General features: G+C 37.4%; 1 protein-coding gene across 2 annotated transcripts in view; it reads right to left on the bottom strand.

The window, feature by feature from the left end:
* FBXL5 (F-box and leucine rich repeat protein 5) overlaps positions 1-16,726 on the bottom strand; it is a 35,623-nt gene that overhangs the window by 7,702 nt on the left and 11,195 nt on the right. For both annotated transcript variants that reach the window (XM_080589954.1, XM_080589953.1), the window contains exons 2-10: positions 14,833-15,048; positions 12,942-13,037; positions 11,413-11,596; positions 9,050-9,232; positions 6,478-6,603; positions 5,391-5,539; positions 5,122-5,204; positions 2,928-3,650; positions 729-877 (exon numbers count right to left, since the gene is read on the bottom strand). In XM_080589954.1, the coding sequence (XP_080446080.1) occupies positions 729-877; positions 2,928-3,650; positions 5,122-5,204; positions 5,391-5,539; positions 6,478-6,603; positions 9,050-9,232; positions 11,413-11,596; positions 12,942-13,037; positions 14,833-15,048 (1,909 nt within the window). The remainder of the gene's footprint in view (positions 1-728; positions 878-2,927; positions 3,651-5,121; positions 5,205-5,390; positions 5,540-6,477; positions 6,604-9,049; positions 9,233-11,412; positions 11,597-12,941; positions 13,038-14,832; positions 15,049-16,726) is intronic.

The following is a 16,726-nucleotide window of genomic DNA, read 5'->3' as shown; positions in this document are numbered from 1 at the left end:
TGAGATCCAACCCTAAGTTCGTAAATTAAGCAAAACCAGAACAACTAAATTACATTATCTATAAGGACACATGATGGTATTCTACACCAAATCCACTGTAACTTGTGAGGTTTACATAAAACACAATTTTTCCCAAAAATAGTCATTTTAGTACCGCTCTAAGCCTCTTTCTCAAGTTATCGCCACAAAGAAAACGTACAACTGCATGATTTACAGGAAAGAGACAGAGAGGACAAGGGTGTATCAGCTATATTGAGACTTACTTCCTAGCCTCTATCACTTATGCTAACCTAAAGTAAGAGATACATGGACTAGAAGTGTCTTCCTAGAGTAAAATGATGTTGGACTAAAAAGAAAGAACTGACTTAACAGTTGCAATTTTGTAATTAATATTTGAAATTCAGTGCTACACAGCCAAAAAAGAGTTTTTTTTTTTTACTTTTTTTTTTGCGTGTTTTTTGTTGTTTTGTCTGTCATTTTTTAATTTGCCCAGAGAGGTTGTGGATGGCCCATCCCTGCAGGCATTCAAGGCCAGGCTGGATGTGGCTCTGGGCAGCCTGCTCTAGTGGTTGGCAACCCTGTCCAGAGCGGGGGAGTTGGAACTAGATGATCTTTAAGGTCCTTTTCAACCCAGCCCATTCTATAATTCTATGAATTTGTTTGCTCATGTGTCCCTAAACGAAAGGTCACCCCCCAGAAAAGCATCACATCTTCACAAAAGACATTACCGTTAATGTTGTCACAGTAGTAAAAGTGTTCATCGTTTAGCGAAGGGCATGCAGCAACTAAATCCTGCAGGCCTGCACCAGTTACAGTGAGACAACCCGAGAGGTTGAGGTGTTCCAAGTGTGGCAGTCCTCCTCCCAGAGTCAGTGCCCTGTTAACAGACAGAAGAGAGGCGTTAAGAGCTTGCACAGCACTGGACTGACTCGTACTCCACTGTGTCACCAGTCACCAGTTTACTAGCATCTTGTAACAAAAGCACACCTCTAATAAAGCATTTAGCTTTAAATCTGGCAGTCTGGCACCCTACGAGGTGCATCACCCTTGCAGCCGTGCAACAGGCCTGAAAAATAAACCAATCCCTACAGAAAGTAATAATTTCCCTTGACAGAAATGGATTTAAGTGTGAAATCACTTTGTTCATTAATGACTCCAGATATGACCACTTATTTCAGAGAACTAGCATGACATGCTTCTCCAAAACACTACTGATTTCTGGTGAGTCTTCCAAGGTGAGGTGTATTTCTCAACCCATCCTGAAAACAGAAATGCAGAATTGATGTTCTCAATGTTTGGTGCACAACACTTCCAAAAGCTTCAGTATAACTTCTTGGTTCAAGTCATTTTGGAAACCAAATTTGTACTTTCCTAAGTCTGCCAGATCTTTACCAGCAGAGCCTCTCTGCCAACACACCACCACATTACTCAGATGAAGTTCGCTATTTTTCTTCCAAGTGCAGGAGAATTTGGCTGCTGATAAAGCAGCCTCACAGATACACTGCACCTGACCAAACACTTTCTGTTAGCCTGCTTGCTTCTTTGGGAGTTCACGGGACAGCTAAGCAAGTTAATCTGAAAAAAATACCACCACACCACAAGCTTGAATCAACATGCGTCAGATTCAAGCCAAGACATTTTCAGTTGCATGTCCTAAGCGCATGGGTGTACAACTTTCTCCCGTCAGAACTGCTAATAACAGAACCAACTAACAGTTCATATGAAATGAACTGGCACATATAAATATTAGGAGACTTCGTTATCCTGGTAAGTGCAACAAATACTTCATGTAGAATACAGCCTCAACTCTTAGTATTCGCTTGTATCCAAAAAGCAGTGATGGGAAGCCAGCACCACAGCTAAACCCTTCCTATGACTCAAGAATCAAGTAGCCCTTTGGTGCAAGAGCCATGACAGAAGGCCAGCCACATGCAACTACACGCAGCGTTGCCTATTCCTCACCAAGTGAGCCACACTCAGCAGCACCAGTCTGCTCCAGCGCTTGGACAGCACCAGGCTCAAAGACAAAGCTAACTGAAGTGAAAGCTTAAGTCCCAGAATAGCTGCAAAGAGACATTTGAACAGCTGGTACTTCCGAACTTTGTCAAATGGGGACAAAGCCTCTCGAGAGGCAAATCAACACCAGCAGTGCCCCACGTATTTCTCTGTTGACTGCGGCATACGGTACAGGTAGGCATAAAGCCTTCACATTCCAAGCAGCTCTAATTAGTCCCCAGAGCTACTACAGCACATCTGAGCAGGTGACTTCAAGTATTTCAGTCTTGTCCCATTTTCGTTATGAAGCAGTAACTACACTTTGCTGACACAACGCAAAATATCAATTACATATCACACACTGCAAATTTTGTGACTGTCGTGAAGCTGGCTCAATGTGCAAGCTAACTACAACTAATTTCTATGCTTTATACATTATATGAAGTTACATTTAATGTGTTTTTGTGCACATAGAAAGTTACGTCACCGTCCATACAAGTTAAATGAGATGTTACAGTTTGTTTTTAAAGTTTCAAGAGTAATAACAAGTTTGGCAGGCATAATGGAAAAAAAGTGAACCAACACTGAATTTCCTAACAGGAAGTTACTACAAGTCCAATCTAAAAGTATAAATAAATACTGCCCATTTGCCTACTGCAAATGAATTTATGAAAGCACTTTATTCCAGAGGAGATGTCTAAAAAAAATGTTTTTTTAAATCCTTTCACTCAAAGGAAAAGTTGGAGAAAGTTTTCAAGTCTGGTACCATAAATATAAATATTTTGAGATAGATGCAAAGATCACTTAAGACTTACCAGATTTTCTCAGAAAAACTATTTATACAGGCCGATACAACCCAGAGCAACCCAACTGCAAAAAATACCATTAGAAAAACCCTACTGCAGCGAAATAGCTCAGAAATGTCTTTTCACCTGAGAGCACGATCTGTGATCTGGTAACACCCAGACAGACTGAGAAACTGAAGAACTCGTGCAGTCTCTTCATCTGGTTTTTCACTCCCAGAGTATGCCAAGTCTTTTTTCTCTGACTGTTTAGTCCTTGTTGTTTTTCTACACAGTGCAGAGGACTCTGGAAGTGCTTGAATAGTTCTTAGTGCCGTCCCAGCACAACAAAATGAGTGACCGCAGTAAATCAAGTCAGTAGAAGCACGGTGCTGCTGCCACCCTCTAGTCCTTAAGCCATAAATGTCTCTACTGCAGCAAGATGCAGAACAATTAATGGGGGATGTTGGTTCCATGAGACAAAACCCTTCAACGTTTCTGTGTCTCCACTCTGCAGCATCCTCGATGTCAGCTAAATCATCTGCATCTAGCATCCACACATACGCAGAATTGAAGTTTTCTGAGCTGTCAGGGTCAGTCCAATGATGCTCACTGTCTCTTCCCTCGATAAAGTCTTCGTTGTTGATTTCATGCAAACAATTATACTTCTTGCTGGACTGCAGAGTAATCTCTCTGTTTTTCCACAAGGTCTTAGCATTCCTGTTTCTGCAGCCTTTCAGAATACCCCTGTTATGGTGAGTTGATATGATGCCCAGAGCTCTGGAAATCCTCTCTATCGCCACATCCGTGATTTTTTCACATCCAGACAGATCAAGGTGGCGAAGATTTTGACAACAACCAAGTGAAGACCAACTGAAATCAGAAGAAACAAATGACTTATTTTTGCTCAGAAACAGGTGTTATGGATAAATATACAAAAAAGATTAAATAAGGGAGATACTTTATTAATTCACAGATTAGATAAAGAAGTCCATATTTATTATATCTTGAACAATTTTTAAAAACAGCAGACCAAACGTGTGACAACAATTTCAAAAAGCAGTTTCCGCTATGCATAATGCTGGTACCAAGAGCCAGGTAAGTTTAGAGAAAACATACAGTTCACTTCTTTCAGCTTCTTGAGAAGTTAACTTATTGAATTAGTAAAATTCACAAAGAAAAGAAATGTGAGGTGTAATATTCAGTTCAAAGTATTTTAATACTTGTATTTTTTCCTATCTGAGTTTCTCAAGCTTGCCTGCTTATCCATACTGAAGTATCAGTGTACTCAGACCCCATGTCCTTCTCTCAAAACTCTCCACTTATTTCAGAAGGAATAGCTGGACTCCTGAAGCATGCTTTGTGTATGGTATTAATTATTCCATACAGGTAATTAGTCTTAGATTGCTATGGAAACAGACCTTCACATTGATGAAAACTCACCCCTTCAGCCTTATATTTTTCAACTGAAACAGAAATTAGATCTGCAGTACTGTTGCTGCATTATTAACTATAAAAGTATATAGCTGATTTAACCTTTGTCTGTTCATAGTTAATGTTAACATTTTCCATATACGATTATTTCCATTTACAGCAAACCAAATCCATTTTCCCAAATTACAGATTTTACGATTAGAAATACAGATATAAGGAAGGGCCAAGAATTTAAGTTTCATGGGAGACTGACACGAAAAGATCAAGTTCTGAACCATGCAAATTCCATAAAGGCCTTTATTTCAGTTAAAGTTTCTACAAGCTACCATGCCAGTAACATTTTGTGTTGTTAGCACACACAGCTTGAGAGCACTGTATGATTAAATTGCTGCACATAAACGGCCACTGAGTTCCAGTATCACGTTAAGACCCATTTGGGCAGGCTCCACATTTACGCATCATCCCACTAGTTTTAATGAAATTTCTGCAGACTTCTGTAAAACTCGGGAGTCTACAGTAATACACCTAGGCCCTAGAACTCTTCCCACCATTTGATCAGCAACGTAAAAAGCAGTATTCCAAATGCTATCAGCTGTATCGGAACAAAAACTACAGTAACTGAGTAACTCCCAAAATTAAATCTATGAACAGTTTCAATTGTTAATATTAATACAAAATTAAATTGTTATGGATATCTATACTTCGATAAATTTGTAGTAGTTAAGACAGAAGGTTGTAAATAGCGAAGCATAACTTTGTAGTGGCTGTTTCATTCACGTGTTGCTCTGGTTTAGTCCTTCGTTCTGTGTGAACCCTGACTGATTTATTTTGGTCTCGTGCTGGCAATGGAGTAAGGACATGCTTGAATGTTTTCCCCCTTTTTATTTTTAAAAAACAACAATTAGCTAACCTTTCAAATGCAGAGTCTGAAATATCAGTTTGAGTGAGATCCAAATATTCCAAGTTGGGACAAAGCTCCAAGATCTGTCTAACCTGGAAAATGAAGAATAATCAAAGTCTAGCCAAGGTTGCAAACAATGTCAGAGACAACATATGAATCTACATTCTTTTAAGTTGCGACTTGTTTTCACAACCAGCGTGCTTTAAACTTGGGCACATCGGTTATTAATTCCAGGTTGCACAGCCACAATTATTAAATGCTGGTTTCAAGTTACATACCATTTTGCTAGACACTGCAGAACTGTAGGCTAGTACTAATGTCTTCACTGAGGAGCCTACATATGGGAGGACATTTTGAATTAAGCCATGAAGCAAACGTTTTTCCATTTGTGCTACATTAATGGCAAGTGAATCTTCAGCTGCTTCTTCTGAAAAATAAAAAAACAAAAGAGGAAGACTTAATATTTTAAGTCATTTGGAATCTACAGTGTCCAGTTACATCACTAAAGTTATCAGGAAACCAAAGAAAGCCTAACAAAGCTTAGGTTTCAGAAAGTACCCTACATCAAAACTTTTGGTGAATTCTAGTTCCATACTTCAGCCCCATCTTTAAAATCTTGTCTTTCCAACAATCCTGAAGATTTTAACACCAACAGCAAGTAAAAATAGTAAAAGACTTAACAGAAAATTAACATTTAAGGACTCCGAGAAACATTTACTTCAGACAATGTGCTATTCAAAGCAGTCTGGGGCAGCTATTTCCACTGACTTGCTTAATAAATTGAAATACAGTATCTAGGGGCACTTCACATCCCGTGATGTAAAAGCTTATGACAAGTTTTACTTTAAATCTAGAATGCATTAGGATGCAGTATGATTCACCCAAACTTTCTAAAAGATAAAATCTACCTTTTACCTCCTTCCTAACTCCAGAAGTATCCCCATAACTCTTCTTTCACCTGTGCTCATGGTTGCTATCTCCTAGATGAACAATTTCAGCACATCAAAACCAGCTGCCTTTTTGTTGTTGTCACTAAAGTCTCCCCTGGATTCTTATCCATCTGAGTCACAATGAGATGAAAACAGGGAAAAATGTACTCCTTTCAGGAACACTAAGTAGTTCCTAGACAAAACTTCAAGTTCTTTTCTGTGTAAATCTGTGTAAATCTACTTGGCTTAGAAAGCATTTAATCTAGATAAGAAAGTACGTGTTCCTGTATCTGTCATTAGTTTCATGTACATGGAATCAACTACAAAAAACTAGTAGTTTAAATTGATTTTATACAAGAGACTCCATTTTATGAGTTCATTATAGCTATGTAATCTGTAGAAAAAAAGAACTTCATCAAAATCAGAATTTACTTACCAGATTCATCTATGTCAGCATCTTCATCCCATTCCTGGAAAGCACGACTTTCATCTTTTCTATTTTTCACCCATTCCTCATCAGGTTCTGTCTCAGTATCTGCTGCAGGACCACTATACCAATCACCTACTCACCGAGAGAGAGAGATGAGCGCAAACTTTTATTTGAGCAGAAAACAGCAATAACTTCTCAGTATACTGTGAAGTATCTAAAGATATGAAATAAAATAATAAATTTTGCATTCATCTCAACTAAGGTTGGCCTGACTCTGGACATAACTCATGTTTGGGTGATGTTTTAAAGCTAGAGATTCCTGAAACAACTGCAGTACCATTACACAGCTCGTTGCCTATTATGTTATTCCTGAGACATGCCTTCTGTCCTTATTTCCTTAGTAGGGACCAATGATTGCAAAAACAACAGAAGTGATTATGCAGTACCTGGACTGTGTAAGTGCTCAGGTTCTTTATGGTCGCTAAATTAACCACAAGCTTCTTGTTTAGCATTTGGTTTGAGGCATTTCTGTTTTCCTTCGGAAACTCACAACCATATAGTCAATCAGTATGTATTTTATTAGCCCATTTTTAGTCACTGCACATGACAACTCCATGAGCACAAACCCCAAATCCCAGAAGGAGCCTACTTACAACAGCTGTACAACCCAATTATAATCTATATGACTCAAATCAAGAGAAACGTTTTCTAGAACATCTGGATGAACACAAGTATCAGGACAGCTCTTCTGTTTTAGCTGGGAGGGAATCCCATTCTCCCCAAAAGCTACTGCACAGGCACAAGTTATGGGTACGCTGTAGTGTTGGGCTCGGGATACGGATGTCTGCTGCCTCCCTTAGTGCAGATATACTTAAGGCAGGAAGAGCTTATCCCACTATCTCACTAGCGGGAAATCCTATTATCCCACAAAAAAGAACAACCCCTGTTAAATAGTTTCTTATTCAAGCAACACAGACAAGTGACAACGAAATCCTAACTATTTGTCAACGAACTGAGGGAAAGGGCTTTGGTGACATTTCTCATCTACTTTATCCCACCTTCGTAATACACAGAAAGACTCAAAAACCTTCCCTGTATGAGAAAAAAGTTAAAAATTAAACCAATTCTGTAGATTATTATTTATTTTTTTTTTAACACCCCCTCCCCTTGGCAGTAATTCCTATTTGAGAAGCTTCCACCCAGTTTAGAGCACTTCTCCACAAATGACTGCATTAGTAAGTATAGACAGTACGTCATGGGAATGGCTTCCTATTGTGCCAAAACCAGGTTCAGGAATAAGCCAATTTAAGCAGATGCCAATTATCTCTTTTGTGTGGCATGTAAGCATAAAGTTAACTACGTTTCAGAAGAAAATTCAACGAATTTGAACTCTGAAACCTCCCCACATACCCACTCCGTCTGCTCCAGCTCTGGGACCAATCTATTATTGTAAGTTAGATTTATTCAGCCAAAAAAATTAATTCCAAACAGAAAGACATTTAACTCTTCTCTGCCCTGTACAGACTTTAGAAGCCATAAAGATACAAAAAGAAAAAAAAGCTCTTAGCTTTTAGGTCAAGAATTTAAGTTATAAACTAACTTTATTAAAATCTTAAAAGACATAAAATATTGCTTATTAGAAAACACAATCATCTCAACCACAGGCACGGCATCAATTGTGTAGCCTGCAATGCCACCCTCCAGTGATTGTTTAATACTCACACAAGTCTGGACAAAGACAAATATTTGTATTTTAAGCTACAGATACACTCCGATGACTCTCATAACTGGCCTTTACAGAATACAGCGTATTTTGTCTGTTTGAACAGGTGCTTTTGCAAAGGTTACACTTCTCAATAGAAAATTTTAAAGAACACAAGTCTGAGGAACAGAAGCTGGAGCACACCACTTCTTAGTCCTTACTGCAGTACAAGGTAAGATATTTAAAGAACCAATGATAAAACTAACACATGCAGTTTCTTTGAAGTTTGAACATCAAAAAGCAAGAATAGGTCACAATGAAGTGCTACAACTCTGTTGTTCTGAGCTTCAACTCTGCAGTTTGGTGTGAGTCATCAGGCAAACCTCCCCAAGGAAAGTATACTAGTCAGGAACTAACAAAAATGTATTTTATTTCTACCTAGTAACACAATAATATGAATATATTACAGAAATAGCAGCAGCAGCATTTAGAACTCAAAATCCCTACACTATAATTAAGACGTGGTACTAGTGAGCACACTTGTTAACATTAACACAAGACAACAAACCTCAGTAAAACTAATAAACAGTTTGTATGTAAGAGCTATTCATGAGTAATGACCAACTCAGTGTTTAGTTTCTTCATACCTCCATCTTGCTGTTTCTGTTTTTTTTTATTGATGCTGCTTGTTGGTTGTTTTTTTTTTTTTCAATTCAACCAAGTTTCAAGGCAGTTCCTGCCAAAAGCGTAGAACCCTTCCAACACGCACAGCTTTCAGGATCATTGTATGACACAACAGCTAATAAAACATTATTTGCTATTGATTCAAATTCTATAATTGACATGCTTTCAAAGAAAGAATTAAATTTAACTTACCTCTGGCCCAGCGAACAGGATAAAGATGTTTCCAAAGAGATCCAGTTTTAGCCAACTGTGACCATTCAGTGCTTACTTGACTACACTGACATAACTCTTGGGGGTTAAGGTAACTGAAAATGGTCACCATTACTTCAGGAGGAAGATTAGTAATATTTGTGGTGTGCCCTGTTACTTCAGTTTCTGAAATATAGAAAGTTTGTGTTAAGTGAAGTAAATCCTCATAGCTTTAAATAGTAACGGTGTAACTACATTCTGACTACATCAATGAAAAAATGTATTAAAGTGTTTTAAACAATTGTTTGACAAAAGAAACGAAGAAAATAGGTGTTGTTTTGTCTTTAAAAAGCTTCCTCTGTAGTATCACCTTCAAAAAAAGCTTAGTTTTCTGTTTGCCATTTTCCCAACTGGCTAGTTCACCCCCGCCCCCCCAACTCTGATCCCACAAGACTCCGAGAAAGCCCTAGACAAAAATAAACTGCTCCTACTCTACCACAGCAAGATAGCAAATACTGCTTTCCTAACTGGAAAGCTTTAAAAATATGCCTTATGTCATACATGATATATATACCTGCTTTGCCAGATTCCCAATAAATAGTATCAACACACAAAGTATACCAGCTGGGCCCACTCTCACTGAAAGCACTCAACCTCTTGACTTGGACACAGCAAGAAATCTATACTTAGCTGTTTGTAGCTGTCTTTTTTTTTTTCTAGCTTTAACTGGAAATATAAGCAATTAAGTTGACACTGAATATTAGGTCAGACACTAAAAATCAACTACTATAATATATACTTTAATGGACAATAGCAGAAACCATCTCCAATAGCTCTCCTTTATTGCCACAGTACCTAAAGATCTGTGAACTGTAACGTATTTAGTGCTTTGGTTAGATGTGGTTTTTTGTTTCTTTCTTTTTGCTGTTTTAGAGAATTTTCAATACTTTGTATAGTCAAATTACTTGAGAAAAAAATACTTCCAAAATGTTTTTTAGGAGTCCTTAGAAATAGCAGATTTCACAAATTAGTACGACACAAAGCATGTGAGACTTTACTGTGAGACACCGATCAGGTTTCTCTTCTTTGCAGAAAAGCTTCAAAGGTGACCATAAGAAAAATAATTTGCCCTACCATAATCTGTTACTACTTCAAAAACCAAGATGTGTAACTACAGTTTCAACTGATGAATCAATGTATTTATCTGGACACCTGGCAAGTCATTGCAGATAGACTACAGGGAATTTCACACTAAAATTCTGCTAGAACTGCACAAGACTACAGCTGTGATATTTTCTTCCTTTTCTAAGAAACAAACGAAAGACATACTCCCCTTCCCCTAAAGTCTAGAACACAGCTGTTGCAGAGTTAGTACTGTCCCAAAACTGCAATTCCAGCTAGACATAATAGCAAGCAAAGCCATAAAACTACTTTTGTCCTGTTCAGTTGTTCGGACTCAAACAGTATTTCACACCATAAACAGCAATGTTTTCTGAAGGCTTGACCTGAAGGGTAGAAAATGACCAGTTCAGTAGTTCAAAAGTCAAGTTTTGTCAAAAAAATGGTTCCAGAACAGAGTTTTTCAAGTTTTTCTGATGAGAGCACCACACCTTATCAAAACCAAAGAGTAAGCTATTTGTCAGTCTCACCCCAGTATTACACTTGTGGTACATTAATCCTTCTTCCTTGGTACATTAACTCTTCTTCATTTGTTAAGAGTGACAACAGTAAGCATGGAAGATGCAGGCTGTTTCAACAGTCAGAATACAAGCCTAAGTGCACTTCAGTAGCATTTATTCTAAGTTTCATCAGGAAAGGTAGAGTTAGATGAATGCAAATTAAATACCCACTTTCAGAATGCACGTTTCATCTGACCTACTCACACACTGTACAGATTCATACCCTTGCACTAACTCCACAAACACAGCTCCTTCCTTTCTGATTCCCCAGATTAACTGTAAATATTGCCAGTTGACTAACTATCCTGCGTTACTAAACCATCAATAGAAAAAGCTTACAAAACAGGCCTGAAAAACAACAATTAAAGGCAGAGTCTGCAAACAGAAAATGTGATTTTTACGGAAGTATGAAATTAAAATTTAAGTATCGTTTCTACCTGTTTATTGTATCAAGTATTATCACAGGAGGGAGGAAAGGGGAAGAAGTCTGAGAAAAGATAAACAGTATCAGATACAGTAAAGTTTGCCAAAAGCCTGTATGATATAGTAAGTCTTCAAGTTTCAAAACTGTTTTGAAGAAATTTCTACTTTACAAAAATTATTTTAACTAAAGTACTGTACTTGTAGATATGCCACTGGTGTGGCTTTTTAGGAAAAAACTGCTTTCACTTTAATTAAATGCTTCACCTTGATCTGCCTTCTCATCCACTGAATACTTAAAGACCTTCTGAAGCTCTTCAGCTTGATTCCACTTACTAAGACCTCTGAATTCTGCAGCCTCCTTTTGTGAGCAGTGTTGTGCAATTACTTTCTTCTTAATATCTTTCAGTTCTTCGTAAGTAAAGTATTCCATCAACATTGGCTGAAAAACCTAAAGCAAAAAAAAGAAAGTGCAGTGCTGACACAGATCTACCAAGACAGAAATTTCCTGTTTCCATTCCTCCCCAAGCACAACATGGCGTACGTAGATGGCCCTGTCCTTAGGTTCATTTCAGTTTTAAGTTCTAACCCTGTGCTTGCCAATGGGTCATTGAAGAGCCTCAGGCATGCTGTTTACCTGTTTTCCCCAACAGAAGAGGGAAGTGACTAAACTAAACAACTTATCAATGTACTCACACGGAAGGTAAAGTGGCAAGGCAGAAAAAACATGAGGGAAGATTTCTCTTAGACCTCGGAAGATTTGTTCTCTCCAGAAGATGCTTCCCAGTTTTCGGATACCCATAAATCATCAGACTGGCAGTACTAGTCTTTATGTTTCAAATATAGGTCAGAGGCTGTTTGGGAGTGTCAGTTTGAGTCATGAAGCACTGGTTTATAGGACTTCTTTTAAGTTTTGCTAGGCCATACGACAATTGCACTTTCTTTTAGACTTGCACTCTTTCACATTTAGAAGTTATACAACGCATATCATAAGTTTAAGAGCAAACAGTATTCTGAAGACTCCTTTTTAAAGAAAAAGGATTTTTTTTTTTTTTAATATTTGTGCAGGTCTAGCAAGTCACGATAATGGTACCAAAGTTTACAGTAATGCATTCTATTTCTGTTACTTACCGTTCCCATAGTTTTACAATTTCCAGGCACCTTAATACTGCATCTTCTGTTTTATAAATGGATTGTTTTATACTGTTAAACCATCTGTATGACGACGTCATGAAGCAAGTTAAGCACAATACCATGCTTTATACTGACGCTGTTCCTCTTTACCTGAGCTCTACTGCGATATTCTGCATACTTCACGTAACTAAACCCTTGCTTAAAGGTTATTTGTAATAAAACAATTGCATCTACACATATGTAACACAAACCTTAATTATCCCTCTAATTATATAATGTTAATCATTTCAACTTTTCAGCAGTATTTTAATCCACCACCACCAGTCAAAAGGAGGCAATAGCATACCATGTGTCAAGTAACTTCCTGTTAAGCAGCTATACCTGCTGTAAACAAATTCCAGCCCCAGTGGACTTGTTACCAACTTTCAAAAGGGCCACGATTTCACCATAAATTTTCAATATATTCACTGTTCTAGAACGTGTCACATACCATTTACAGAACAGAACAATGACACCACAGTCCTGAATGCAAATCAGCATAATAATTAAAACAGAATTGTGGGGAAAAAAAAAAAAAAATCAATCTGTTAAGTCCTTTGTCTCTGCACAGTCATTTCAAACCACAAGGAAGATCAGCGTAGTATTTGAGGAGAACTACCTACCTCCTCTTCCTCTTTCATATGAGGAAGGAAATCCCTGGTAAAGGCTTCCAATCTCTCCTTCAGCTGTTTCGCATAGTTTAGCTGTTCATATTCATTCTGAAAAGAAAGAAAAGATTTAACTGTTATCTAATCCTGTCCACCCGTTCAGGGGTTGAACTATTAGATAAACCGGTGTTTCAACATAAAGAGCATGTATGCAGTATGCTCTGTGATGCTGTTTGCTGTATTTAGTAGTAAGAATGTGTTAACTTTAAGTTTCTTGACAAGCTGACAGTCTGTATTGACCTGCTTCTAGACAGAACAAAGTATTACCTTCCTGCCAGATTCCAGTTTATTTTGTTATCAGATATGAGTTAGCTTGTCTAATCACATTTTTACTTTAGAGCAAAGACCTGAAGCCTACCAGTCTACAGTCTAACCCAAAGTTCAAAGTAGTTATAGACTAATCTAAATATTTGCATATTTTGCCCAAGAATCCTTCCAGGATATAGTAATTCCATTTCATCTTCTAACTGCATATATTTTACATTAGTTACTCTACAATTAAGTTTCAAAATTATAATCACAAATTATAGTCCTATGTGTTTTCTATATAAAATATATGTATTTACTTTTGAAGTGGAAAGAACTTCAAAATAGAGACGTGACTTTAATATTAAATTTCCTCCAAACTCATCTATCAATTTATTAGCTAGTTCTTTGTGCCAGCAATAAGTTGGTTCTTTAGCCTGTCCCATAATTGCAACATACAGAAGTTCCTCATAGTTCTTACAGTAAATGTTGTAAGTTTTTCTTTTCAAGCTTCTACAACATTAAGAAACCCTATTATAGGAAAACCCTAAGCTATCAGTTTAAATCAAACTAATCACAAAAAAAGAAGTTAAACAATTAACATATCTAAAGGAAGTTAGAAAAAGTCTTTTTTTCCATATAAGAAGTCAATATAAGCAACAGAATAACACTAACACCCTATTATAGAGGCTATAACACAAATCTAAATGTTCACTTTCTCTCTCCTTCACATTCCTTCACGTTCCAATTCATTAACGGAAACAAAACAAATTTTAAGGTTTGATATTCACAGGAAAAAATTATGTGCAAGATTCCAGTTCAAAAACCACTCTAGATATCAAATATGCTGTTGATTGATTACATTTTACTATTTTTCTTACTGAAAATACAGAACATCTATACGTTTCTAAATGTCAAATTATTAATGGAGACTACCACTCTTAGAGCTAAGGAAGGGGGAGTTGAACTGTGTACCCCAGAGAAATGACACAGCATAATCAAGATGAATTCCTCTCCAGCAGAATCCAACATGAAAAAGCCAGCTGGAGAAGGAACATGTGGAGTTACTCAAGGACTGGAACTCCAGCAGCATTACCGAGCAACAGATTACTGGAAGGAGTGCACTACTTGCTAATAGAATAAGACAATGCACTTTTTTTTTTTTTGCCTAGATCCTGTAATGATCTCCACTTGTGACAATAATACAGTTCTATGTGCCCCCCAGAAAAAATACTCGGGCTTTCCCAACAAGATAATAAAAACTAGAGTTTCTAGTCACTGTTGCACCAATTAGCAGAGCAGTCATATTTGAAACTCTCACATTGTCATCTCCAAAATATCTCCAGTTATGCAGTGATGGACTTCTCTATGTCACAAAATAGATCCCTGAAAAGAGTTTTTACTAGAGGTATAGTAACTGCAGTGAATGGCAAAAGAATCTAAGTTAGCAAGTTGAAAATTTTCACTACTGTATCAAGAAATAAGAAGTGTTTCATTTCGTCCTAATTTATTTGTGGAGAAAATTAATAAAGGTTGAGACAAGCTAACATGCAATCACAGCACATTTTCCTTAGGACAAATCCTTTTAGAGTCTGCTTACCTTTACATTCTTTAACCCTTTCTCAAACAGGCTAAGCATCTCAGAGAGTTTGTTGTCCGAGTGCACGTTGTACACTGTCCGGCTCCGTTGCTGAAGTAAGCCAATGATACACTCATTTTCAATCTGCTCATGCATTTTGAATTCCTTGAACGTGGCATAGAGGGACTGCAGAAGAGCCCGGAAGTCATTGTTGTTGGAGAAGTTGGTCTTGGACAGCTAAGAGAAAGAAAAGCTCATAAAAATCGACGAAGAAGAACACACCAAGGTCAAGTTAAACCATTAGAACAGGTATTACATCCTGTTATTCATTGCTCCCACTACTTTCAACATAAAAGCTGAAAACCTTCTGTTATAAAGAAAACTGGCAAAAATGAGATTTGAGTGTTCAGTTCAAGCAACTCACTTCAAAGATATCAAGAATTAGGGTAATTAATGCTCTTGAAGCTTCCAATCTTCAAGCACAGGAGATTAAGATCACATATTCAAGTACATACATAGGAACACACCGTTTTTTTTTTTTTAACAAAAACTTCCCCATAATTTAGCTAATTGTTGCAACAGAATATAATTCAAGACTACTTCTTCCAGACACAGGCAGAATTAATATTGGCACTTGAATAGGATAGATTAGCAAAGATTTCTAACACCCACATATTAATATGACTTTTAGAATTATTTAGAGAATTTATAACTATTTTAACCTTTATGGCTGACTTGCCATTTGATTTTTATTTTTTTAACAAGAACTGACAAAAGTTTCATGCAAAACCCTCGAACTTGTTTTTAAAAAAAACTTTCAAAAACTCATCATGCACGGCTGTTTCACATATAGGTTTCCTCCTACAGTTCATTAAAACAGTAAACCATCCATGGTCAATCCTTAACTCCCAAAGTAAGCTACCCAAACAGTTTTACTACCATGTTGTGCTTTGTGAATAAGGTTAAGTAAACTAAGGGATTTCAATGCGCAATTCTTTGATTTCCAACAGCAGCTACGTAACTGTACTTCCCACTACAGGCTCTGAAAAAAAATGAAGCTATAAACTTCAGAAACATTTCAAGGATCTAATTACAAGATAACTGCAGAAGTTTCACAAGGCCTAATGTATGCAATAATGTACACTTTGAGAAGAGTTTCTAATTGCCAAAAAGGAGATTACATTTAACCAGGCAAATGCTGAAGGCAACCCTCTCATTCCACATGGATGCAGAGAGCTGAAGACAGCAGTTAAGTAGCAGGGTAACTTTTAAAAAAGAAAGATTTTCCTCGAAAGAGCGATGTTATTATAGCATTAGTTTTAGAAGCCAGTAAAGTCAGAGCTGTATCGAAGGAACATAAACCAACCTTGGGAAACCCTGAAATACACAGATGTAGGAAGATTTCCGGGTAGAAATCAAGGCAACCTCCCCAGCCTGGCAGCTAACCAAAAGGTCCAGCCACTTCCCGAGGTCTGTGTGCAGGTGCTCGCTGATAAAGCTGTTATCAGCAGCCCTGGAGCTCACCTTACGTACGGCCCACAAGGAGGACTGAGTTTTAGCCAGCGTACACAAACTGCGTAAACTGTTTGAAAAGGTTTCCCATGGACTGAGAGCTGACAGATCAAGATAGCACAAAGACCTAAGTTACCTGGTAACACATTTTTACATACATACATGCAGACACGGTCATCATAAACAGCATTTTCAAACTGTGTTTTCCTTTGGTGAATGTTAAAAAAAAAAATGGTATTTTTCCATTCTTATGTCTTATTGTGTGTGGCTTCAAGAACCGCAGCCCACAGCGGTACACAAGAACAAGCATTCTACAAGTAAAAATATTTTAATTAAATTCAGAAAACAAGCCACTGAAATACTTCAGAAGTGTTTTGGTCACCAAAAAAAATCCCCAAACTAC

This window comes from Anser brachyrhynchus, assembly GCF_964034855.1.
Source record: "Anser brachyrhynchus genome assembly, chromosome: 4".
Classification (NCBI taxonomy): Eukaryota; Metazoa; Chordata; class Aves; order Anseriformes; family Anatidae; genus Anser; species Anser brachyrhynchus.
This window is presented reverse-complemented; position numbering and strand designations above follow the sequence as displayed.